The 25,302-nt window shown below is 55.3% G+C and overlaps 1 protein-coding gene across 1 annotated transcript in view; it reads right to left on the bottom strand.

Annotated features, from left to right (window-relative positions):
* Nucleotides 1-5,034: 5,034 nt before the first annotated feature.
* The window catches only part of UBE2G1 (ubiquitin conjugating enzyme E2 G1), a 39,014-nt gene continuing 18,746 nt past the window's right edge, over nucleotides 5,035-25,302 (bottom strand). Inside the window, exons 2-6 of the mRNA XM_029082195.2 lie at nucleotides 15,350-15,452; nucleotides 11,010-11,107; nucleotides 10,281-10,459; nucleotides 7,794-7,918; nucleotides 5,035-5,636 (exon numbers count right to left, since the gene is read on the bottom strand). Coding sequence (XP_028938028.1) covers nucleotides 7,832-7,918; nucleotides 10,281-10,459; nucleotides 11,010-11,107; nucleotides 15,350-15,452 — 467 coding nt within the window. The 3' untranslated portion in view covers nucleotides 5,035-5,636; nucleotides 7,794-7,831. The remainder of the gene's footprint in view (nucleotides 5,637-7,793; nucleotides 7,919-10,280; nucleotides 10,460-11,009; nucleotides 11,108-15,349; nucleotides 15,453-25,302) is intronic.

Below are 25,302 nucleotides of genomic sequence, written 5' to 3'. Positions count from 1 at the left end.
TCTCGCGAGAAGAGGCGGGGGCTGGGGCGGCGGCCGCCGCTTAGAGAGGCCGCAAGTCTCGCGAGAGCCGCTCCGCGCGGGAAAAGGGGCGGGAAAAGGGGCGGGAAGGAGACGACGACGACGACGACCCCCGAGCGGGAGCCCGTGAGGGAAAACTGCGGCCGGCCGCGCCCACGGGGAAAATGCCCTAAAGGGGAAGCCAGGCAGGGGGAAGGTGCACACTGAGAGACCGGGGAGGAGGAGGAGGAGGGAGGGAGAACGAGCGGGAGGAAAAAGGGCGACGGCCCAGCAGCGTCTGTGAGGCGCCGCCCCGCTGAGGGGACCTGGAAGACCGTGACTCAGGGAACAGCTTTACTATGATAATAATAATGTTGGTATTTGTGAAGCGCTTACTAGGGGCAGAGCACTGTTCTAAGCGCTGGGGGAGATCCAGGGTCATCAGGTGGTCCCTCGTGAGGCTCACAGTCTTTCATCCCCATTTTCCAGATGAGGTCACTGAGGCCCAGTGAAGTGATTTGCCCACAGTCACACAGCTGACAAGTGGCATAGTGGGGATTCGAACCCCTGACCTCTGCCTCCCAAGCCCGGGCTCTTTCCGCTGAGCCGCGCTGCTTCTCTAATAATAATAATGTTGGTATTTGTGAAGCGCACAGCACTCAACAGATGCAATTGAATCAGTTAATCAACCCGGAGAAGCAGCGTGGCTCAGTGGAAAGAGCCCGGGCTTGGGAGGCAGAGGTCATGGGTTCGAATCCCGGCTCTGCCGCTTGTCAGCTGGGTGACTGTGGGCAAGTCACTTCACTTCTCTGGGCCTCAGTTCCCTCATCTGTCAAATGGGGGTGAAGACTGTGAGCCTCACGTGGGGCCACCTGATGACCCTGTATCTCCCCAGCGCTTAGAACAGTGCTCTGCACATAGGAAGCGCTTCACAAATACCAACATTATTATTATTATTTAGTGGCAAAACACGGGCTTGGGAGTCAGAGGACGTGGGTTCTAATTTCCGCTCCGTCACTCATCAGCTGTGTGACTTCGGGGGAAGTCACTTAACTTCTCTGGGCCTCAGTGACCTCATCTGTCAAATGGGGATGAAGACTTTGAGCCCCACATGGGACAACCTGATGACCTTGTATCCACCCCAGCACTTAGAACACCGCTTAACATATAGTAAGCGCTTAACAAAGTCCGTCATCCTCATTATAAGCAGCGTGGCTCAGTGGAAAGAACCCAGTCAGAGGTCATGGGTTCGAATCCCAGCTCTGCCACTTGTCAGCTGGCTGATTCTGGGCAAGTCACTTCACTTCTCTGGGCCTCAGTTACCTCATCTGAAATGGGGAATAACTGTGAGCCTCACGTGAGACAACTTGATTACCCTGTATCTCCCCCAGCGCTTAGAACAGTGCTCTGCACATAGTAAGCGCTTAACAGATACCTACATTATTATTATTATTATCAATCCCCTTTTTACGGATGAGATAACCAAGGCACAGAGATGTGAACTGACTTGCCCAACGTCACACAACGGACAAGTGGCGGAGCCGGGATTAGAACCCACGTCCTTTTGACTCGCAGGCCCAGGCTCTGTCCACTAAGCCACACTACTTCTCATCTAGTCTGTAAGCTCGCTGTGGGCACGGAATGTGTCTTATTCTGTGCTCTCCCAAACGTTTAGCACAGTGTTCTGCACACAGTAAGCCCTCAATAAATACGATTGAATGAATTGAATTCATTCGGCCGGTCAGGTGGAGCCAGCGGGAGGAGGAAATGGCACAGCGACCGGCCTTGAGTGACTGCCAACCTGATAAGAAGGCAGCTTTAATTGTTCCTCTAGTTGTTACCATTTGTTCCCCACACCACATATTAAATTATAATCAATCAATCTTATTTATTGAGTGCTTACTAAACTAAGCACTTGGGAGAGTACAACAGAAATAGCACACATATTCCCTGCCCATAACGAGTTTACAATCTAGAGGGGGGTAAAAATGTCCTTATATGACTGTAAACTTGTTGGGGGAATGTTAATTGTTATATTGTAAATCTCCCAAGCGCTAAGTGCTCGATAGCTGAATGAATTAATGAAGGAATGTTTTCTCGCTCTCAAATCCGCCTCCCGGTCGATTTAGGTCTGATTTATTCCTGCGTTAGACTAGAAGGTCCCGGAGGGCCGGGGGTGGGGGGTGGGGGGTGGGAGGGTACACTTTATCGGCCCATCCCACAAGCACAGCGCTCTGCACACAGTAGGTGGTCGGTTCCTACTGCTCAGGAATGGGACACTTGAAAACTCGGTCACGTTCCTTGGCTTCCTTTGCCTTGGGCCTTGGCCACAGTAATAGTAGCTCAGTGAATAAAACTCTTCTTTCCCCTCTCCGAAATCTATTGCTTCCTTTCTAATGCTATTTGTTAAGCGCTCACTGTGGGCCAGGCACTGTTCATTCATTCAATAGTATTTATTGAGCGCTTACTATGTGCAGAGCGCTGGACTAAGCGCTTGGAATGAACAAGTCGGCAACAGATACAGTCCCTGCCGTTTGACGGGCTTAGCGCTGGGGTAGATACAAGGTAAACTGATTGGACACAGTCCTCGTTCGTTCATTCATTCAATCGCATTTGTTGAGCACTCACTGTGTGCTGACTGTACTAAGCGCTCGGAAAGTACAATTCGCAACAGATAGAGGCAATCCCTACCCAACAACGGGCTCACAGTCTAGAAGGGGGAGACAGACAGCAAAACAAAACAACGAGACAGGCATCGATAGCATCCAAATAAATAGAATTATGGATTCCCCATTATAGATTCCCCACTGATGCACATGGGGCTCACGGCCTTAATCCCCATTTTGCAGATGAGGTTTCTGAAGCTCAGAGAAGTGAGGTCACAGAGCCGGCAAATGGTGCAACCGGGACTAGAATCCAGGTCCTTCTGACGCCTAGGCCTGTGCTCTAACCACGAGACCACACTGCTTCTCCAAATGTCTGTCTCCCCCTGTAGATCATAAGCTCCTCACGGGCAGGGATAGAGTCAACCGACTCCGTTGCATTGGAGCCTTCCAAGCGCTTAGTACAGGGTCTGCACCAAGTAGGCGCTCAGTCAATATTACAGATCAGTGGCGCAACTTCCTGGAAGGCCCAGCCCTGGGTGGGGAAATCTTACGTTGCCCAGTCACCGCAACGAGTCACAGGAACCGTCCCACCCCGTGGTGGATAGAGCACGGGCTTGGGAGTAAGGAGGTCATGGATTCTAATCCTGGCTCAACCGCTTTGCTGTGAGACCTTGGGCGAGTCACTTCTCCGGGCCTGTCACCTCATTTGTAAAATGGGTACGAAGAGTGTGAGCCCCACGTGGGGTAGGGACTGTATCCAACCTGATTAACTTGTATCTACCCCAGCATTTAGAGCAGTGTTTGGAACATAATAAGCGCTCAACAAACCCTATCATTATCGTTAACCAGTGGTACGATCAAACAGATCATTATTCAGTCTCTCTACTCCTGCCTGCCAGATCCTGAAAAGGCCCTTTCAAAGGGGAGGGAAAGAAAGGCCCGGCCAAACCTTTTTTCTCCTAAATCCGCCAGTCCAAAGAGCATCAAGGTGTGTGCCTGGGTTGGGGTGGGGGAGCGGGAGGCTGCTCCCTCCCTCCTGCCTCCCAAAACCAAGGGTCAAGGGACACAGACAGTGGTCCCGGCCCGTCTCCCCACCTCAAAACTGCTCTTTGAGGGCGGGGATCCTGTGTAACAACTCTAGTGCCTGGTGCTCAGTACAGTGCTCTGCACACAGTTACTGTTCAATACCACGGATCGATTGGCAGCCGATCCCCAATTCCCCCACCACCTTCCCCTTGAGAAATTACGATCGCCAGTTCCCCAAGGCAGGGCCGGGACGGAGAGGGGCATCCCGGACCGGCCCCCTTCCCGACCTCACCCCTGCCCTTCGCATCTCCGCTAGACCGGAAGTTCGTGGAGGGCAGGGAACATGCCTACCAACTCAGTCATATTTACTGAGCGCTTACCGCACGCGGAGCACTGTACTAAGCCCTTGGGAGAACATAATAAATGGACACATTCCGTGCCCACGATGAACACCCAGTCTAGGGGGATTTGCCAACCCGAAGGCGAATCTGGCCAGTCCGCCCCGCCCCACCCGGGAGCTCCGGCCGCTCCTAGGTCTTCGGGGTAAGTCACAGCCTGCACCAACTGAACCCGACTCAAACGAGTCGGGAAACCGGCCCCCAGGTAGAGGCGAGAAGATGAGGTGACCGGGGGAATTGAGGGAGGGAAACGCGGTCTCTCCCTTGCCTCCGGGTACCCCAAACGCGCCCCTTCTTCCGCCTGCACCCCGCCCCCCCGGCGGGCGACCGTCCCCCCTCGCACCGCGCTCCTCGGACCCCCGGGACCCCGCCCCTCGCTGCATACAGAAAAAGCCCACAACTTGTCATTATTGGAAAAAATTATATTTTGGAAGAACTCACTACATAAGGTGACAGAATTCCAAAATCAAATTACATGAAAATATACATCGCATTTTCTTTGTACATTAAGGTGAGGCAAACTCCGCGGCAGAGTCAAAGGCAAAGACCGTGAAGGGCCTCCGAAAGGGGGTGGGAGGCAGGGGGCCGGGCGTCCGGGTTCGGACCCGCAGGTTCCCCGCCGGCCCGGCCCGCTCGGTTCGTCCGAGTCCCACGTCGGGGCCGGGGAGACGGCAGAGTCGTCCAGGAAGCCCGCCCGCCCCGTCCCGGGGTGCGTTCCCCCCGGCCGGTCGGTCGTCCTCCGTCCCCCACCCCCAGCCCTCCCGGTCACGAGTCCTTCCGTCACCCACCCTCCGCTCCCGACAGAGGCGGCCACCGCTGCTCTGCCCTCGCACGGACCAAGCTCCCCGCGGGGGGTGTCCGTCTGAAGTCGCCGTTCGGTTCGGGCGGTTCCTCCTCGGTCATTTCTGTTCGGAACTCGACTGGGAGGTGCGGGAGGGCGGGGAGAGGGAGGTGCCGGGAGGGGCCGGGCGGGAGGGAGAGTTTCCAAACAAAGAAGATACAAAAAGTTTAGTAAGTGAAAGATTTTAATGAAGCCTCGATGGTTCAAAGGAAAGTTAAATGGAAAACCTTAAATCCTAATTGGTTTTTAATCCGACATGCTTTCAGAGAAGTCTCTTTTAACTGATAAAGAAACAAAGAAGATGGGGGGAAGGGGGGGTGAAAAACCTGCTAAAATCTTTCAAATTTACACGATTTTCGATCCTAACTACGAGAAAGCATTATTTGGTACAAGGTGTGTGTGGATGTACACGAGCCACGCGTGTAAGAGAGAGAGAGAGAGAAAGAGAGAGAGAGAGAGAGAGAGAGAGAGAGAATGTACGTGTGTGTGTGTGGGGGGTGTGTGTGTATATATTATTCGGATCCTGTTGTGCTATGTACAGGTCTTTACAATTCTTCCTGAAGGTTAAAGCAGTTCATTAGGAGGATTCGAAATGCGCAATCATTCATTCTTGGCCGTTGGCACCAATTCGGCTCTGGTCAGCGTCGGTCACTGGCCTGTTTTATTGCCGCCTAGTTCCAGCCAGTGTTTGCCAACGTCTTACAACTGAAGTCCAGCAAGTGGTGGGTAGAGTGCAGGAAAACAGTGCCATGTTTCTCAATTGGAGACCTGCAACGCAACAGACAGATGGCTCGTGACCTCTGCGTTCCCAGGGGTCCCCCCCACCCCCGGGCCCCCCAGGGCCCTCCAGGGTGAGGAGGGAAGGGGCGTTCGGCCCGCCTCGGCTTTGGCCGGGGATTCGGGATGGGGTGAGAAGCAGCCCAGGCTGGCGGAAAGGGCACGGGGGCTGGAGGTTCGGAGATGTCAGACAGGTCGCTTTGCTTTTCTGGCCCTCAGTAAAACAGGGATGAAATGCCTCTCCTTCCTCCCCCAATTATTATTTTTAAAGGGGTATTTAACTATGTGCCAGGCACCGTACCAAGCGTTGGGGCAGATACGAGGTTGGACGCGGTCCCCGTCCCACACGGAGCTCGCGGTCTTAAACCCCATTTTACAAAGGAGGTAACAGACCCAGAAAAGTGAAGCGACTTACCCAAGGTCCCAGAGCAGAGCGACAGAGCTGGGATTAGAACCCAGGTCCTCTTGACTCCCAGGCCCGTGCTCTATCCGCTAGGCCATGCTGCTTCTCCCCTAGGCCTGGGAGCCCCACGTGGGACAGGAACTGTGTGTGATCTGATTTTCTTCTACCCACCCCTGTGCTTAGTGTAGTGTTTGGCACAGAGCGGCTGCTGAACAATGACCACGATTACCACTATTCTTATATCTCCCCCCAGGGCTCGCGGGTTAAAGCTGAGGGTGATCCGTTCCGGAACGTCTGCAAAAATAACAGGCCAGGCCCCTACGGGCCATATACCGACATGTTCGACATTCCCAGACTATTCTTTTGTTTTCATCAACATGCTTCGGCCCCTCCCACAAGTCTGCGCTGGCTCTCGAGACAGCCGGAGGGCTGACCGGGAGTGGACTGGGGAAGGGTGGGGCGGGCGGGCGGAGGATCGGGGGAGGGCGGACGCCACGCTCTGCAGCTGGGCGGGCGATGACCCCCTTCCAGCCTGGGGCGAGAGGGGACCCTTGCTTGAGCGACCCCAGGATGGGAGGGCTCTTCTCCAGGGAGCCAGGAGCGGGGGGCTCCCCCCGGGGCCGAGATGCCGTCGCCCACAGACGTGATCCCCCTCCCATCTGACCAAGGGGCAGCTCTGGCAGACCCGTCCCCGGTCGCCCCGAGATGGATCCAGGCGGCCCGAGGTCTGGGAAATCCCTACCGCCGTTTGAAATCGCTTCGCTTCCACCCGGGCGGGGCGACGGGGCCGGAAGGTAACCTCAACTTCCTTCTGGGGTGGAGCGAGAGACCGCAGAGACAGGAAGTGACACAGGCAGGAGAGGGAGAACACCGCCGAGATGGCACAGTGAACAGAGAAAACGCCAGCGCTCACCCGGGGATTTGAGGCTGCTCGGCGGCTTTCCACTAAGCCCAGGCTGCAGCCCCTCGGGTTCCTCTCCCGAGCGCCTAGCACAGTGCTCGGTCCCAGCAGGTTCCTCCGTCGGGCCCGCCGACGGACCGGCTGACCGAGCGAGCCCCCTTTAAAAGCCCCCAAACCAGATGACTCCGCCAGTGGTCGCTGATGTCAGCATGGCAGTTGGCTACAACACCTGCACTCTCAAAGCTTACAGAGGGAACGCTTCAACTAGTTCGACTGCATTGCACTCGCCCGAGTGCTTAGTACAGTGCTCCGCACATAGTAAGCACTCAATAAATACCATTAATTGGTTGGCTGATTGACTATTGGGCGCAGGGTCTGGACCTGAGCATCCGAGGTCAAGCCGGTCGTGTGATCGATTTTCTTGGCCCTGCGCCTCAGAGAGCCCCGTGAGCGGGTGGGTGAGGCTGCCGAGGGAACTGCCCCGTGCTCTGAGGCGGACAGGCGCGGGGGAAGGTGGTCCCCAAACCGGGAGAGCGTGGCTCAGCCCCAGAGAGACTCGGTAGCGGGGGCTGGCGGCCCACGAGCCGGAGGGAGGCCGCCCGCCAGGAGATGGGGTTTAGAGGCACAGCGGCGACGCCCGGGCCGGGTGATCTGCAAGAACCCGCGGAAAAGCTACTGGAGATCCTGGACCCCGGACTTGGCAAAGAGACGGGACGAACCACTGGGCGGAGGGTGAGACACCCCGAGAGGAAAAACGCACCTCGGCGAGCCGGCCCCGTCCAATTCCGGAGTCCGAGCGGAAGGCCGCCGCGGGCGGGCCGGCGACTCAGACGCCACCACTTACCCTGAAAAAGTGAAGCTACTATAGCTGCTGAATAAATGTCACTCAAAAGCAGTCTCTTGGCTCTTTCTTACACAGCGGGCCACTTTCCTCTTGAATTCTCCGTTTCGGTCTTCCCTCCATTCTTTCTGCAGGAGAACGGGAGACAAGGGAGTCGTCAGGTCGGGGCCGCTCATTCGGACAGGCGTCGCTCTTGGGGAAAGCGGCCGGGGCTCGGAGCCGGAAATCACGGGCGCTTGGTTTCCGTCGCCTGAGGGGCCGAGACGGCCGATCAAGGGAGAGCGTTTGGGAGTAGAGGCTGCCGGCCTCGGGGCAGGATATCCACGCTTGCCCCCACCAGCTGCGGAACCCCGCTCTGTCTCCCAGTTTTCCTGTGAACAAAGGGGCCAGCCAGTTCAGGGCCCCACGGGCCACCGGAGGACCAAACCGGAGGGGCTCCGTATCCTCCAAGAAGGTAAAATTCACGTAGAGGGGGAAAAGAGCCCAGCACAAACCTTCCACCTGGCCCCCAGAGCCCTCAAAGATGGACTGGTAGCTCAGAGCAGACCCTCCATCAGGTTGAAGGTGAGTCTGGGTGGGTAGGGCCACCCCCCCGACCCACGAGACCCAGGACCTGGGTCTAACTGAATTGTACTCTCAAAGATTTAGTGCAGTGCTCTGCACATGATAAGCACTCAATAAATGCCAATGATTACCACCGACCGATAATTCTCACTGTGCCACTGGGATTGATAATTCCGACTGTGTCCTTACCCTGCAACTAGTAAAGTGCTCTGCATAAGGTAAGCACCTAAAAAATACCATTACCACTTCCACCGTGAGTCCGCTTCCAGCCCCAACTGACTCCAAGGCCGCCCGCTCGGCCCCAAAAGCCGCGAGGAGGAGGCCAAAAACAGGTCCGCGGGGAGACGGGCCCCGAGTCGGGCACCCGCGGCGTGGGCACCCTGCCAGCCGGAACCGAGGGCTCCAGATCACGCAGCTGTTCTCCATCCTGAAGCGATGGGGAGGCAGAGGCCGGCGGAGTCCGACGCCGGGCGGACTCAATCCGTCACGGAGCCGACGGCGAGGACGCAGAACTGCAATCGGCCCAACGGGGTGGGTCGAAAGAGGAAAGGATGCCTTTGGGCCACCGGCTCTGAAGCCCGCCAAGTCCACAGGAGCCACATCACCAGTTGTGAGAGGAACCGCTCTTGTTCCCACCCGGCTGGTCGGAGCCGGTCCTCACCATCGATTCAGGCTTGGGGGGCTGCGGGATGTGGCCATGAGAGGTGGGGCTCGTGGGGCCAGGCACCCCACGCCACTCTCTCCCAGGTCCACCCTCCCCCATGCCTCTGAGGTATTTTCACTAACTCGAAGAGAGGGACAAGTCCTGGGTTTCCACTTAGCCCTCAGAGGGGCTGAGTTGTTTGGCCCAAATGACGAGTGTCGAGCTTGGAAGCACTGGGGCCCTTCTCCCTGGTTAGGATGGGATGAGTGACCGCTGGAAAGCTGCACCCCGCTATTTCACTGTGAAACTAGGTTAGGTTTTCAAAACCCTCCTCCCACTCCCACCTGCTTCTAGGCTCGGGGAGAACAGGCCATCCTCAGACACACGGCGAGAGCTTCCCTCCGGGAAACGCCCGTGGCTTTGGGGCTATTTGGGACCGAGGCCCGGAACGGAGGCCAGAGGGCTGACCCGACCGGGCCGGTGACGGCAATGCTGATCTAGACTGAGGCCCAGAAGCGTTCGAGTGGCCGGCTTGAGAGGCCGCCCATCTCATCCCGCCCGCAGCTCTGATATTCCTGCCTTCAACTCTGCCTTTCCTGAGCCCGAGAAGACCCCAGGCCCCTTGGGCCCCCCAGGCGTGGAAGGCGGCTCGAATCTAAGCCAGCCTCTTTCACCTGATCTGATGGGGGAGGAAGCGTCTCTCCTGTTGGACCGACCTGGTCGCCCTCCTCGAGAGTCTCATGCTAGCCCCTCACTCCTCAGAGACAGAGGAAGCTGGCCAGCCGCTCACTTGCCCTCCTCCTGCCCGGGCCTTTCTTGGTTCAAATCCAGTTGGTCCAGATCCCTCTCCTCTCAACCTGTTTTTCCAGAAGCTTCGAGGCATGTGCTTTTGAGAAATGAAATGCCGGTCTCCTGGCTCCCGAACTAGCCCCCTCTCCAGCTAGTAATCAGATCTCTCCCGAGACCATGCTTTCGACATTCCCACTTTGCCCCCACCAAGCCTCTATGTCATACAAAAAACCCCCCACTGCTGACGATACAACTCTCTGCCCTCCTCGTCTCTCCCAGGTGGCCCTCCAGAGACCCTCCCCGCAGCCGCACGAGCCCCCGGAGTCGCGCTGACCCGGGTCCAGGGCCACCCAGCGTCTCAGAGGTGTGCCCCAATGACCCGATCTCCGGCCCAAGCGCTCCTTGAGCCGGCCGCCCTTCTCCACCGGGTTCGGCTCCCCCCCGCCCGCAGAAGGGTTCTCGAGAAGCAGGGAGAGGGGAGCCCGGCCTCTTACCGCTGCATCCACGTTGGCAGGGGAGTCCCCGTTGGGGTCTGCCAGCATAGAAATGACGCTGATCATGATGGTCTCCACCGTGTGGATGGGGAGCCAGCGCTCCTCTGGCTTCTCGTAGCCGTATTTATCCTCCCCGGGCTCATGCAGGATGGAGATGCACACGTCGCCGTTCTTGTCGACTGCGTGGAAACATTGAGCCGCCGTGAGCCGGGGCCTCGCTCCCCAGCGACGCTAACTTTGTGAGCTCTGGGCCCCGTTCGCTAACGGGGCCGGAGCCCGATGCCCCACCTGCCAGTGGGGTTCGCCAAAAGAGTGACCGGGGGCTTCGGTGCGAGGAGTGAGATGGGATTTTTTGGTTTCGTTGTTTTTTTTAAACGTTAGCTTTCACGGAACACGTCTACTGTATTGTTCTATCTCAAGCCTCTCTTACAGTGCTCAGCACATAGGAGGGGCTCAGAAAAACCTCGACCGATGCCACCGGGCCAGGGTTTACAAGAAATGGTGGAAACCTCCCCAAAGGCTGGGACCATCACGACCCTGTGCCCGGCGAAGGGCTGTCTGCACGGCGGCCCTCAAGACAACTGGGGCGGGCGGGAGGCCCACTGGGCCTCCCCAAGTCTGCTGGCTTAGGGTCTCGGGAGGATCCAAACCCCGCCCGCCCTTCCTCTCCCTTCCGAACCGTAGCCCCCAACCCCCCAAGGCCGACGAAGCTATACCGAGGCCGCTTACCGTTCGGGTGCCAGATTTCCGTGATGAATTTCATTTTCGGCGGCCTGAGGGGGTAGTCTTTTGGGAAAGTGAGATGAGCCTTGAAAACTCCACCTTCACTGGGAAATCGAAAAACAATGGGCCATGAGCAACCATCTTCAAAGCCCTTCTTTGTCTCCCTTAGGATTTTCACCACTGCTGAGGACCCAGAGCGGACTGCCCCGGCCCCGGGGCCTCACGAGTGAGTCGCTGGGCTGTGTCCGGTGGCGGGGCACGTTTGAGCCACAGAATTGTCCAGAAATGGTAACTGAAAGCCACGGACCGTAGGAGAGGGCAGGGGCCTCGGGTCGGCGATGGAACGGTCAGGAGTCACGGGACAGGTACGATGAGATGGGTGGGGGAGGAGCAAAAAGCGTGAGCTTGAGGGGGTGGTGCAGGAGAGAACGGAGGAGAAAAGAACCAATATCAGATTGTCCACAAATCCGCCTGTGACCTTCTCCCGAAGATTAAAACGCTTGACCCAAAAAGTCCCCTCAAACAAGTCTCGAGGCAGGAAGCCCACTTATAATAATTATGGTATTTGCTCAGCACTATGTGCCAAGCACTGTTCTAAGCACTGGGGTGGACACAAGGTAATCAAGTTGTCCCACGTGGGGCTCACAGTCTTAATCCCCATTTTACAGATGAGGCAACTGAGGCACAGAACTGAAATGACTTGCCCAAGGTCAGACAAGTGGCGAAGCCGGGATCAGAACTCACGTCCTCTGACTCCCAAGCCCGTGCTCATGCCACTGGGCCACACTGCATCTCGGTTATTAAAGTAGGCCCAGAGGGCTGGCATTGGGTAGCTCTGTGGGCGGAGCCGTTATGAAAAGATTAACTGTCCACAGGCAAGCATTCATGAAGAAACTGAAAAGCGGCATGGCTCACTGGATCAAAAGCAGGCCTGGGAGTCAGCAGGCTCTAGATTCTAATCCCAGCTTCGCCACTTGTCTGCTGCCTCACCTTGGGCAAATCATTTCACTCCTCTGTGTCTCAGTGACCTCATCTATAAAATGGGGACCACGACGGTGAGCACCATGTGGGACAACCTGACTCCCTTATATCTACCCCGGCGCTTAGAACAGTGCTTGGCACATAGCTTACTATGTGCCAAGCGCTTAACAAATATCGTAATTATAACTTATAATAATAATGTTGGTATTTGGTAATGTTGGTAGAGAAGCAGCGTAGCTCAGTGGAAAGAGCCTGGGCTTGGGAGTCAGAGATCATGGGTTCTAATCCCGGCTCCGCCGCTTGTCAGCTGTATGACTTGGGGCAAGTCACTTCACTGAGTCTCAGTTACCTCATCTGTAAAATGGGGATGAAGACTGTGAGCCCCAAGTGGGACAACCTGATCACCCTGTATCCCCCCAGCGCTTAGAACATAGTAGGCGCTTATTATTATTATTATTATTATTATTATTATTATTATTATTATTATTATGATGGGCCTCAAGGAGGCGCAGTGCCCCTCTCCGACCACTAGGGGGCGCTCGCCGCCTGGAGTTGCCCGTGTTCGCCCCCTAGTGGTCCCACCGCGGCAACGCTTCCTCCACAGGAACCACAATCCGGTCGAGGGTTCATTCATTCGTTCAAACCTATTTACTGAGCGCTTAATTTGTGCCAAGCACTGTACTAAGCGCTTGGGAGTGTACATTATAACGACAGACACATGGCTCAGTGGAGAGTGCAAGGGCTTGCGAGTCAGAGGCCATGGGAAGAGCCCGGGCTTGGGAGTCAGAGGTCATGGGCTCGAATCCCGGCTCTGCCACTCGGCAGCTGTGTGACTGTGGGCGAGTCACTTCACTTCTCTGGGCCTCAGTTACCTCATCTGTAAAATGGGGATGAAGACTGTGAGCCTCACGTGGGACAACCTGATTCCCCTGTATCTACCCCAGCGCTTAGAACAGTGCTCTGCACATAGTAAGCGCTTAACAAATACCAACATTATTATTATTATTATTATTATTATTATTAATAATCCTGGCTCCGCCACTTGTCAGCTGTGTGACTTGGGGCAAGTCACAACTTCTCTGGGCCTCAGTTCCCCCATCTGTAAAATGGGGATGAAGACCATGAGCCCCACGTGGGACAACCTGATCACCTGTATCCCTCCCAGTGCTTAGAACAGTGCTTGGCACATAGTAAGCGCTTAACAAATGCCATTTTTATTATTCCTGCCCACAACGGCCTCACAGTCTAGAGGGGGAGAGGGACATTTACTATAAACAAATACCTAAAGAGATAGATAAATAAATTGGAGGGTTCCTTTCTTGCAGTGGGGCAGAGACATTTCTTGAGCACTGACTGGGTGCGAAGCCCCGGACTAAGCGCTTGGGAAGGCCGCAGTACAGCTGGTAGGCACCATCACTTACCATAAGGCGCTTAGGGTCTAGAGAGGGAGACGTTCAAATCAATTCCAGAGAAGGGAAATATCGGGGTAAGGATATAGACCTGAGAGCTTTGGATCTGAGGGGTGCCGGGAACATCAAGTGCCTGGCGGGTTCGGATCCCAGCGATCCCAGTTGGATTTACTGAGCGCTTACTAATAATAATAATGTTGGTATTTGTTAAGCGCTTACTATGTGCAGAGCACCGTTCTAAGCGCTGGGGTAGATACAGGGTCATCAGGTGGCCCCACGTGAGGCTCACAGTCTTCACCCCCATTTGACAGATGAGGGAACTGGGGCACAGAGAAGTAAAGTGACTTGCCCACAGTCACACTAAGCGCTTGGGAGAGGACAATGCAACAGTAAACCGAGAATCCCTCCCCACAACGAGTCTAGAGGGGGACACCCACACAGTAATGTAAATAAATAAAATTACAGACACGTGCATCAGTGCTATGGGGTTGGGAGAGGGGAACGAGTAAAGGGAGCAAGTCAGGGCAAAGCAAAAGGGAGTGCGGGAAGAGGAAAGGGGGGCTGAGTCAGGGAAGGCCTCTCGGAGACGGCGTGCCTTCAGTGAGGCTTGCACCCTTCTCCCTTACCTCACTGATCTCCTATTTACAGCCCAGCCTGCACGCTTTACTCCCCTACGGCTACTTTGCTTACTGTACCCCGATCTCGTCTACCTCGCCACCACCCCCTCTCCCACATCCTGCCTCAGCCTGGAACGTCCTCCCCCTCCATATACCTCAGACCACCTCTTTTCCCGCCTTCAAAGCCTCATTACGAGAAGAGAAACGGCATGGCTTAGAGGCAACAGGCCGGGCTTGGGAGTCACAAGACGTGGGTTCTGATCCCGGCTCCGCCGCTCGTCTGCTGTGTGACGATGGGCAAGCCGCCTCACTTCCCCGTGCCTCAGTGACCTCATCTGTAAACTGGGGATTAAGACCGCGAGCTCCACGTGGGACAACCTGATTACTATCCCAGGGCTTAGAACAGTGCTTGGCACATTAGAGCTTAACAAATACCATAATTATTATTAAGGCCCCGCTTATAAGTCCCCTTCCAAGACTCTCTGTCACCTCGGTGTCATCTATGTCCTTGCATCTGTACCCTTTGGGTATTTAGTACTAATAGTAATAATAATAATAAATAATAATTTAGTATTCACCCACCACCGCCAGACCCACAGCACTTTATGTACATATATGTAAATTATATTGTCTTTCTCCCCCTCTAGACTGTAACCTCGCTGTGGGAAGGGAATGTGTCTACTAATTCTGGACTCTCCTAAGCGCTTAGTAGTCGGTCAGTCAACCGTATTCATTGAGTGCTTACTGTGTGCACAGCAGCATACTAAACGCTTGAGAGAATATGCTACACAGTAAACAGACACGTTCCCTGCCCACAACGAGCTTACAGTCTAGAGGGGGAGAAAGACATTAATATAAGGCGCTTAGGCTCGTGTAAACCTAAGTAGAGAAAATGGGTTCCCAGAGACATTCTGACAGTGAGCCCCTCTCCCCTTCCCCAATTTCAATCAATCCATCGTACTTATAGAGCACTTACTATATGCAGGGCACCGTGCTGAGCGTTTGGCAGAGTACAACAGAATTAGCAGATGTGCTTCCTGCCCGAAGGGAGCTTTCAGTTTTGAGGGGGAGACAGACATTAACATGAATAAGCAATTTATAATATATAACTTAAAGATATCGACGTAAACGCCGTGGGGTTGGGGGTGGCCAAAAATCAGATTTCCAAAGGTAAGCGTCCAATTTCAGGAGAGTAGCCCCAAACCCTGGTTTTCTAAGAGCCCAGGTGAGGTAGGCAAGACTCTTTTAAAAGCCCCGGGGGGGGGGGGGGGGGTAAAACAGGTAGCCGGGGGACAACGAGGCTGGGGGGAGGCGGGGGAAGAGGAAGAGAGGCACTTACTAGAGAGTATCTGGAGGACCGATGATCAGCACTTCCCACCGGTAGAGATCATTGTCGTCTATCAGACCTGCTGAAAACCCTTCCACTGGGTTTTTGTTGAGTTCTGGAAGAACAAGGAAAAGCCCGGTCAGGGCCTCCATCATCGTTCCCACGGACGGTAATTCGCCGAGAGCCGGGAAGAACCCAACGGCACGGGGCGGGCCCGGGATGCCCCCGGCCTCCCGAACCTCGAGAGGCAGATGGTCATTTGGCCAGTTCAGCCGCGAGTGCCCGACGGGACTGAGTTTCTGGCAAGACTGTAAAGCGCTGGGAAGAATGTTCCTGAGAAGAATTGCACACTGTCCTCAGGGCACCTAGACGAAGCGGGGCGGGGGGTGGGGGGGGACACAGAAGACACCCTCAGAGAAGTAGCGTGGCCCAGTGGCTAGAGCACAGGCCTGGGAGTGAGGAGGACCTGGGTTCTAATCCCGGCTCCACCACTTATCTGCTGGGCAACCTTGGGCAAATCGCTTCCCTGGGCTTCACTTCCCTCATCTGTGAAATGGGGATTAAGACTGTAAGCCCCATGTGGTACACGGACTGGATCCAACCTGATTACTTTGTATCTACTCCAGTGCTTAGTACAGTGCCCGGTACATAGTAGGTGCTTAACAAATACCATAAAAACAAACAAACCAGAAAAAAAGAGTGAAAACTGAGCCTGTGGGGACGATGGGAGGGAGTCTCCTTGGCTTCAAAGGTTCCTCTGTTTCCCCACGCTCTCCCCAGCTCGTCCCAAATGACAGCCCTTAGCTCTCCGGCCTAGTGGAGACAACAGTTCTTTGGTTGTGGGCCTCTCATCTTGGGCTATGCATCTCAATGAAGGGGGGAAAGAAACCCTTGGTTTGAGGGTCTGGGTGCAGAATTACAATAATAATTATTATTAACAATAATAATAATAATATTGGTATTTGTTAAGCACTTACTAGGTGCTGGCGTTCATTCGATATCATCAAATGGTCAGAGTCCCTGTCCCACATGGGGCTTGCAGTCTAAGTAGGAGGGAGAAGATGATGATTAATTATCATCAGGTTATTTGTTAAGCATTTTACTGTGTGTCCAGCACTGTTCTAAATGCTGGGGTAGATACATCCTAATCAGGTGAGACAGAGTCCCTGTCCCACATGGGGCTCACACTCTTAATCCCCATTTTACAGATGAGGATGCCGAGGCCCAGAGGAGCTAATTTTACAAAAAATTAGAAGTGTAAGAGGACCGCTCCCCCGCTTCGGCGGAGGGCCGGGGACCCTACCTGGACCAGGCCGCAAGAGTCGGTGGGAGGGCCGGTGAAGGGGGTGGGGGAGGCAGCCGCCTCTGACAGCCAAAGCTGGTTTCTGCGAGTCTCCCCTTCCCTTCCGTCGTCCCCCACGCAGAGGGTCAGAGGTGCCATAGAGACCCCACGAGCCAACGCACGCCGTGGGGAGCACCGGGATGGAGGACTCGGGCCCGGCTTCGGCTGCCCCTCCTCACCCACCCTCCATCTTCACTTCCTACAGCCCAGCCCCGAGCTGGCTGCAGGACGACGCCCGGTGCCGACGGCTACACCGGCCGAGACGGCGCGCGCCGGGTTGGGAGATCACTGCAGCACTGCGTTAAGCTCTTGGGGAGAGCAGGCTACCACGGAGTTGGAGGCTCCCTTCCCCGCCCGCAAGGTTCAGTCAAGCAAGAGCTCGGGAAGGGACCACCAAGAAACGAGCCAAGGGCTGGGTCAGGATGGGGAGAGGCACCCACGGGGCCAGGAAGGGGCCGCTCCGGACCAACACAGCCGGCCAGGACGGATTTCCGAAACCAGGGACGAGGTCGTGGTTGTTATGCTGTACTCTCCCACGCGCTCAGCACACTGCTTTGCACACAGTAAACGCTCAACAGATCTGACTGAATGAAACGACGACTGCTCTACATACGGTAAGCGCTCAATAAATACGACTGATTGACGGCCCCCTTCCTGAACATAAAGTCACTCTCAGCGGGAGCCGCCTAGGGTCGGCGACGTTGCTGACCTCACCCCTCCCGGGGCGCCGGGGTCTCCTGAACCTCCCCTCCCCGGGGTCCTATCACAGATGTGTCCTCCGTCCCCCGCCACGGACCCCCAGGCTGAGGCCCAGCAGCCACACGACACCAACTAAACAGAAAGGGCCTCCGGGCGGCTAAATGCGACGACTGATCGTATGTGGCACTCTTCACCCCATGCTGACATCACCGGCTCACCGTTTCCCTCCACCGACACGGGCGGTCGGCAATGACTGTGCCAGAGCATCCGACCAGATCTGAGGCAAAAGCCCTGAGGGTATTTTTAGCGCTGGTGAGAGGTGAGACGCATAAAGCCGTGCCTCACCGGGTAGAAGAGTTCGGTTCGCGCTTCTGAACGTGGCCCGGACGGAACCCGTTCGACGCAGAGAGGAGGAGTGGTCTAATAATAATAATAATAATAATGTTGGTATTTGTTAAGCGCTTACTATGTGCAGAGCACTGTTCTAAGCGCTGGGGTAGGTACAGGGTAATCAGGTTGTCCCACGTGAGGCTCACAGTTAATCCCCATTTTACAGATGAGGTAACTGAGGCCCAGAGAAGTCAAGTGACTCGCCCACAGTCACACAGCTGACAAGTGGCAGAGCCGGGAGTCGAACTCATGACCTCTGACTCCGAAGCCCAGGCTCTTTCCACTGAGCCACGCCGCTTCTGGTCTAGTGGACATAGCAGCAGCCTGGGAATTGGAAGGATCTGGGTTCTAATCCCCACTCCGCCACTTGTCTGCTGCGTGACCCCGGGTACGTCGCTTCACTTCTCTGTGCCCCGGTGACCTCGTCCGTAAAATGGGGTTGAAGACGGTGAACCCCACGTGGGACACGGGCCGTTTCCGCTCCGATCGTCTTGTATCTACCCCGGTGCTCAGCACAGTGCCTGGCACATAGTAAGCACTTAATGCTGCCCTCAGGCTTGATGCCGAGTCTTGCTCTAAGGGCAAGCTCTGCAGCTACTACTGAGCCCGAGGTTCTAGAACATTCTTTCGTGAGAGTCCACGAGCCAAGTCAGTCCCCTACCCCTTCCCGTCCCGCTTCAAATGAAAAACGACCCATCGACCGGTCTCGGCCCAAGGGACTGGGTCTGTTTAGTGCCATACAGCACTCTCCCGAGCACTTATTTATTCAATCATTTATTAAGCCCTTACTGTGGGCAGAGCACTGTGCTACGTGTTTGGAAAAGTACAATGCAACAATAAACAGTGACATTCCCCGCCCAAAACGAGCTCTGCACAAGGTAAGGGCTCGATAAATACTACTGACTGAAGGCATGGGGCTTATCACGCGCTTACTGTGTGCAGAGCACTGGACGAAGCGCTGGGGAGAGTACAACAGAGTTGACAGACGTGATCCCGGTCCACGAGGAGCTTACAGACTAGAGGGGGAGACAGATACGAGTGTGAAATAAATAAATTACAGTTATGGACGTTCAGTGCCGTGCGGCTGGGAGCTCAAGATCAAAACGCTTAAGGGGTCCAGACCCGAATGCACAGACGACGCAGAAGGGAGACCACACACTGCATTAAAAATAACCCGCAGTGGACCCGGTTCTCCACAAATGAGATTAGGAGGCTTAATCTCTTGATTGGTACTTTACGCAAATTAAAGCGCCCTGATTAATCAGCTGGTGATTCCCAAAACTCTCGCTCCCCGTCCCTGGGAGAAATGGCAAAGTTTGAGGGAGCCCAAACTGGAAGGATCACTCTTTCCTGGTCAGTCCCCGGCCTCTGCTCCGGCTCCCGCCAAATCCCCTCGGGGGATCTGCCTCACCTACGCCTACGTGGCCAGGTCTCTAATTCAGAAAATTCAAACCATCTATCGATCGATGCCATTTATTGAGCACTCACTGTGTGCAGAGCACTGAACTAAGGGCTTGGGAGAGGTCAGGAAAATCGGTCGACAAAATCAATTACTGGGAGGGAAAGTTAAAGGGTTTTTGAGGATCTGGACATCAGTGGTGAGGGGTGAGACGAGTAGCAGAGTGCTTAGGGGGACAGGCAACAAAGGAGCAGTGTGGCCTACTGGAAAGATCAAAGGAGTCAGAGGACCCAGGTTCTAATCCCAGCTCTGCCACTTGTCTGCTGTGTTACCTTAGGCAAGTCACTTCCCTGAGATTCAAGTTACCTCATCTGTAAAATGGGGATGAAGACTATGAGCCCCGTGTGGGACATGGACCGTGTCCAACCTGGGAGTCATAACTCCCCCAGCCCTTTGTACAATGCCTGGCACAGTCAGCACTTAAACACCATTATTTGAGAAGCGGCATGGCCTAGTGGTTAGAACACGAGCCTGGGAGTCAAAAGGACCTGGGTTCTAATCCCGGCTCCGCCCCTCGTCTGCGGTGTGACCTTGGGCAAGCCACTTCACTTCTCTGTACCTCAATTACCTCACGTGTGAAAAGAGGATTAAGACCGAGCCCCTCGCGGGACGCGGACTGTGTCGAACGTGACTACCTTGTATCTACCCCAGTGCTCAGTACAGGGCCTGGCACATAGTAAGTGCTTAGCAAATGCCGTTAAAAAAAAAAAAGAGAGATGGAGAGTAGGGTGGGGAGATGGGAGGTTAGTCAGGGAAGGCTTCCTGGAGGAGGGATATCATTTTAGCAGGACTTGGAAGTTGGGGAGAACGGTTGGGACCAGGGACCACGCCTCCGGTCTTGGGTGCAAAAACCCACACCGGGGAAATCGGCAGCTGCACTGGGCGGCAGCTTCCTGCCACAGCCCCTCTCCTCCCCTCCCAAGCTCCCCGGGGGCTCGGCCTGCTGACTATTTCGGGTCGCCGACGCCGGCTCCCAACCCAACAGCTCCTCTAATTTTAGGTCTGTCCCGAGACCGCCACACCGCGCCTCTCGAAAAGATACAGACGGGCTGCGTTTCTCCAGCAGCGCAAGGCCTGAAGGGTTCTAAGATTCGGACAGCTGAGAAGGAAGAGGTAAAGGCAAAGCCCACACGAAAAAGAAAAAAAAGGAAAAGAAAAAGAAGCTTCGGGTACACGGTAGAGACTGGCTAAGAAGCTTTCCTGTGAGCTTCGTGTTCTCAGTCTAGTCCCCATTGCTCGTTTAAGCCAGAGGGACCTAAACTCCGCAGAAGAAAGGTTGTTTTCCAAGAGCGACATTCCTAGAGAATGGCTTCTCGGGGAGTCCCAGAGCTCTAAGGGGAGTTTATGACCCTCTAGCTTCGGCTCCAAAATAGGCTCCTTTTCCCCTCTTCTTAATTTCTCATCGCCCCAAGTTCTCTTCAGCCCTTCTGCACCATCTAAGCGCGGTTGGACACCCAACTTTGGGGCACTTGGTTGGGGAAGCAGTGTGGCCTAGGGGAAAAATCAATCAATCAGTGGGATCTACAGAGCGCTTACTAGGTACAGAGCATTGTACTAAGCGCTTGGGAGAGTACGACAGACCCAGCTCCACCTTGGGCAAGTCGCTTCACTTTGCCTCTATTACCTCATCTGTAAAATAGAGGTTAAATCGCCCTCCCTCCAATTTAGACTACGAACTCCCCGTGAGGCAGAGACTGTGTCCAACCTGATCACTTTGTTCCTGTGTGCAGCGTCTGGCACACAGTAAGTGCTTAACAAATACCAAGCACCAAAACCTCCCCCCAAAGTTTTGTACATTGTACACATCTTCCCTGCCTGCTTTCCCCCTTTTCCCTCTGCTCCTCCCCCTCTCCCTTCCCCTCCCCTCAGCACTGTGCTCATTTGTATATAATTTTATTACCCGATTAATTTTACTAATGAGGTGTCCATCCCCTTGATTCTATTTATCGTGATTAAGTTGCCTTGTTTTTGTCCGTCTGTCTCCCCCGATTAGACTGTGAGCCCGTCAATGGGCAGGGACTGTCTCTATCTGTTGCCGAACTGTCCATTTCAAGCGCTTAGTACAGTGCTCTGCACATAGTGAGCGCTCAATAAATACTATTGAATGAATGAATGCCTGTTTTCTTACGCATTAACTCATGTCCACATCCTCTCCTGCCTGAAATTCACTTGGATGTCTGTCTCCCCAGCCAACCTGGCAGCTCCTTGAGGACAGGGACTGTGCCTACTAATTCGGCTGCGCTCTACCAACCTTAGGACAGCGCTCTGCACACAGTAGGCTCTTACTCGCTACTGACTGGTTGGTCGTGGTCTCGTAAGATACCCACGTGGCAACCCAGCACGCACAGAGACACCCCCCCACCTCCTTTCCGGGGCCTGCGAGAGTCACAGCTCTGGTGCTGAGATACCATCTCGGGAGAAGCAGCGGGGCCTTGTGGAGAGAACCCGGGCCTGGGTGCCGGGGTCCCGGGTTCTAATCCCGGTGCCGCCTGCCCTCTCCATGACTTCGGACACGTCACTTCACCGCGCCTGTTCCTTCATCTGAAAAACGGGGAGGGTTCAATCCCCGTTCTCCCTCCTCCTCACACTGTGAGCCCCGTGTGAGACGGGGATCGTGTCTGACCTGATTTTCTTGTTTCCGTCCCAGCACTCAGGGCAGTCTTTGGCACATCATAAGCGCTTAAGAAACACCCGGATAATTCTATTGGGAGGCAGAGATGCTGATTCCCCCTGGGCTCGAGTCTCTCTCTGGTCGGTGGAAGAATCAATCAATCGATCGTATTTATTGACCGACCCACCCAGGAGAAGGACGCTATCACCTGGCCCAGATTAAAGGGAATCTTGGACCTGTGAGCGAACGGATTCCACCCAATGCTTCTGAGGGCGAGACCGGGCCTAGGAACTCTTCAGAACAATAATAATGATAATATTGTGGTATTTTTAAGTGCTCACTCTGTGCCAGGCACTGTACTAAGCGGTGGGGTGGATACAAGCAAATCGGGTTGGACGCCGTCCCAATCCCACACGGGGTTCACAATCTCACTTACCGTTTTACTGCGGCCCGGAAGTTAAATGTCTTGCCCCAGGTCACCCAGCAGGCAAGTGGCAGAGCCAGGATCAGAACCCATGATCTTCTACCAGTGCTCTAGCCACTACGCCAAGCTGCTTCCCCAGCCTGGTCCACGGGGTACCCGCCCTCCACCACCTGACATGGAACCTCCACACCTTGGCACGGAGGTGGGGAGGAAAAAAATCGTTGCCATTCAGGGTAAGAGCCGGGAAGCCCGACTCAAGCTGCCAACAACAGGAACAAAAACTGGGAAGACCAACTTGCCGCAGGAGAACCGGAGCGAGTCTGCCAGGGGGGCCCCGGCACCGGCCCGCAACTCTGGATCGGGGGATTGGTGGGGGGTTGGCAGGCCGCCCTCGCCCGAATCCCGGGTGGAGCGGGGAGCTTTCAAGTCCTCCGGGCAGGTCCGGTTGGAAGGCGGCCACGGCGCTGCGGGGAGGGACGGACACACACAGACTCTACCAGTCCCAGGAAGCCGAGGGGGCCCGGTTGGCCTCTATTTCTCAGAGGCCACGGGGGCATTCCTTCCCCCATCAACACCCCCCCCCCCCCCCCGGCAGTCCAGTCGGGGGAGAGTTACACCCACCTCTGGGAGGTCCCGGATTCGGAGTTTTGATTGCCTAAGGGATTTCCCAGAGGAAAGGCTCCCCGCCCCCCAACCCCCGCCCCTCCGGGTTCCAGGAAGTCTGCTGACTTGCCGGCAGGCGGCGGCTTCCTCCTGGCCGCTCCCGGCTCCCTTTCAGCCTGGGGCCCTGCCAAAAGATTTCCATGTGGTGAGATTGTTTCCCTCCGCATAACATATCTGGACTACCCCAGGCCTGAGACCTAAGCGCGGCCTTTTGGGGTGCGCTGGAACCCACCCCCTTCCCCCAAACAAAAGCCAGAAACGTCCAGTCGCGTGTGCTCGGCCGGCCTTAACCAGGTCACGGGACAAGTAGCCCCTTCCTGGGTCGGGGCCTTCGGCCTGCGTGCACCTTTCACCTGAATCCTTTCGTCTGTATCCTTTCCAGTTCCGATACCCACCGCGCACCGACTCTGGCCATTATTCTGTTGGGGAACCTGGTTCGGCCAGAGTGACCGGGGCTTCCTGTGGCGCTGGCCAACTCGGCTCACTGTGGGCAGGGAGTGTGTCTCTTTACTGATATAATGGATTCTCCCAAACGCTTACTACAGTGCTGTGCACACAGTTAGTGCTCAATAAACATGTCTAAATGAATGAATCCCACCGGTCTCCAAACCCACCTCCTCTCCTCTGGAGGGGTGCCGGGTAGAGCACGGTTCGTAGCATTTATTTTAACGTCTGTTCACTGTGAATCCGCCAGGCTCCTGATTTATTTTTTAAAGGTATCGGCTAAGTGCTACGTGCCAAGCACCGTACTAAACACGGGGACAAATACAGGATCGTCAGGCTGGACACTGTCCCCGCCCCTCGCCGGGCTCACAGTCCAAGTAGGAGGTCACCCCACTTGTCAAGTGAGGAAACTGAGGCTCCGAGCCGTGAAGCGACTCGTCCAAGATCACCCCACAGGTTCTGTGTCTCCCGGGCCCATGTTCTCTCCACTAAGCCACGCTGCTTCCCGGGTAGTTCTGCGGCCACTGTATCGTCGTCAGTATTTACTGAGTGCTGACTCTGTGCAGAGCACTGTACTAAGGGCTTGGGAGCGTACGCCACAACAGACCTCACAGTTATAAGCTGTCCGAGGAGCGTGTGCTTAGGCAGAAGTTGCTCTCTCTAGGACTCTCTCCCACACTGCAGTTTCTGCCCACATTCATGCCGTTACGCTCGGCTGCAACCTCCTCCCTCAGGGTTCTCCCAAGCCGAACCAGCAGTAGGAGTAGATGTCACCTCCTGGCATCCTTTGCAGGCCGCGATGCCCAGGACTCCACGGGCGCCACGGTCCCTGCCCACAAGGAGCTTCCGTCTTCGCGATACCCTGCACGAAGGCAACGCGGCATCCCGGAGCAGTACCCGGGGTGGGCAGGTTTCCCGCAGCGGGGAGATAGAGAAGTAGCGTTGCCCGGTGGACAGAACCCGGGCCCGGGGGGGTCGGAAGGACCTGGGTTCTCATCCCGGCTCTGCCACTTCTCTGCTGGGTGACCCTGGGCAAGTCGCTTCACTTCTCTGGGCCTCAGTTCCCTCAGCTGGAAAACAGGGATGGAGACTGGGATCCCCACGTGGGAGGGAGACTGTATCCAACCCCATCTGCTTGTAACCACCCCAGTATCTAGTATAGTGCCTGGCACCTAGAAAGCGCTTAGCGGGATTCCTTCCCAAAGTAGAAAGGGTGACATCGGCAGCCAGGGGAGAAGCTGGCGATGGTCCATTCACCGGGCTCAACGTTTCCTTTACAGGAGTCTCAGAAACCAAAAGGGGACCCTCGGGGAAATCTTTCCTTGCAATCTTACTTCGACTAACCTAAGGGATGGATGGGTCACCTGCTTCTTTATCCCCATTTCCTTCCAACGTTATTAGGGCAATCCAGGCTGCAATGACCTCCGTAAAAGCCACTCTTCTAATGAGCGAACGGTTCTCCATCCTTGACACCCCCTACCCTTCCAGGCCACGGCTCTCCCTCTCTCCAAAGGCCTCCTCAAATCCCACCTTTCCCAGGAACTTTTTCAATCACTCAGTCGATGGCATTTATCGAGTGCTTACTGTGCTTAGAGCGCTGCGCTAAGCGTTTGGGAGAGTCCGATACACCCGAATTAGCCGACATGTTTCCTGCCCATAACTAGCTTAGGGTCTAAAAATGAGCTTACGGTCTTATTTTTCCAGAGCGATTCCCACCCGGCCAGGCCACGGCAACCGAAAGGCCACCCTCAGTAGCCCTTCGGCACGTATCGTTTGACCTCTCTGGGTGTTCGCCTGCATGTGCTCCCCCCTCCACCCTTCGTTATATCATTCTCTTGTCCTCTCCCAAGTGCTTAGTTCAGTGCTCTGCACACACAGTAAGCACTCAATAAATCGGACTGAACGAACGAAGGACTGCTTTTACAATTCTTGG

Source organism: Ornithorhynchus anatinus, chromosome 17 (assembly GCF_004115215.2).
Source record: "Ornithorhynchus anatinus isolate Pmale09 chromosome 17, mOrnAna1.pri.v4, whole genome shotgun sequence".
NCBI lineage: Eukaryota > Metazoa > Chordata > Mammalia > Monotremata > Ornithorhynchidae > Ornithorhynchus > Ornithorhynchus anatinus.
The sequence above is the reverse complement of the archived record's forward strand: the minus strand, read 5'-3'. Positions and strand labels throughout refer to the sequence as shown.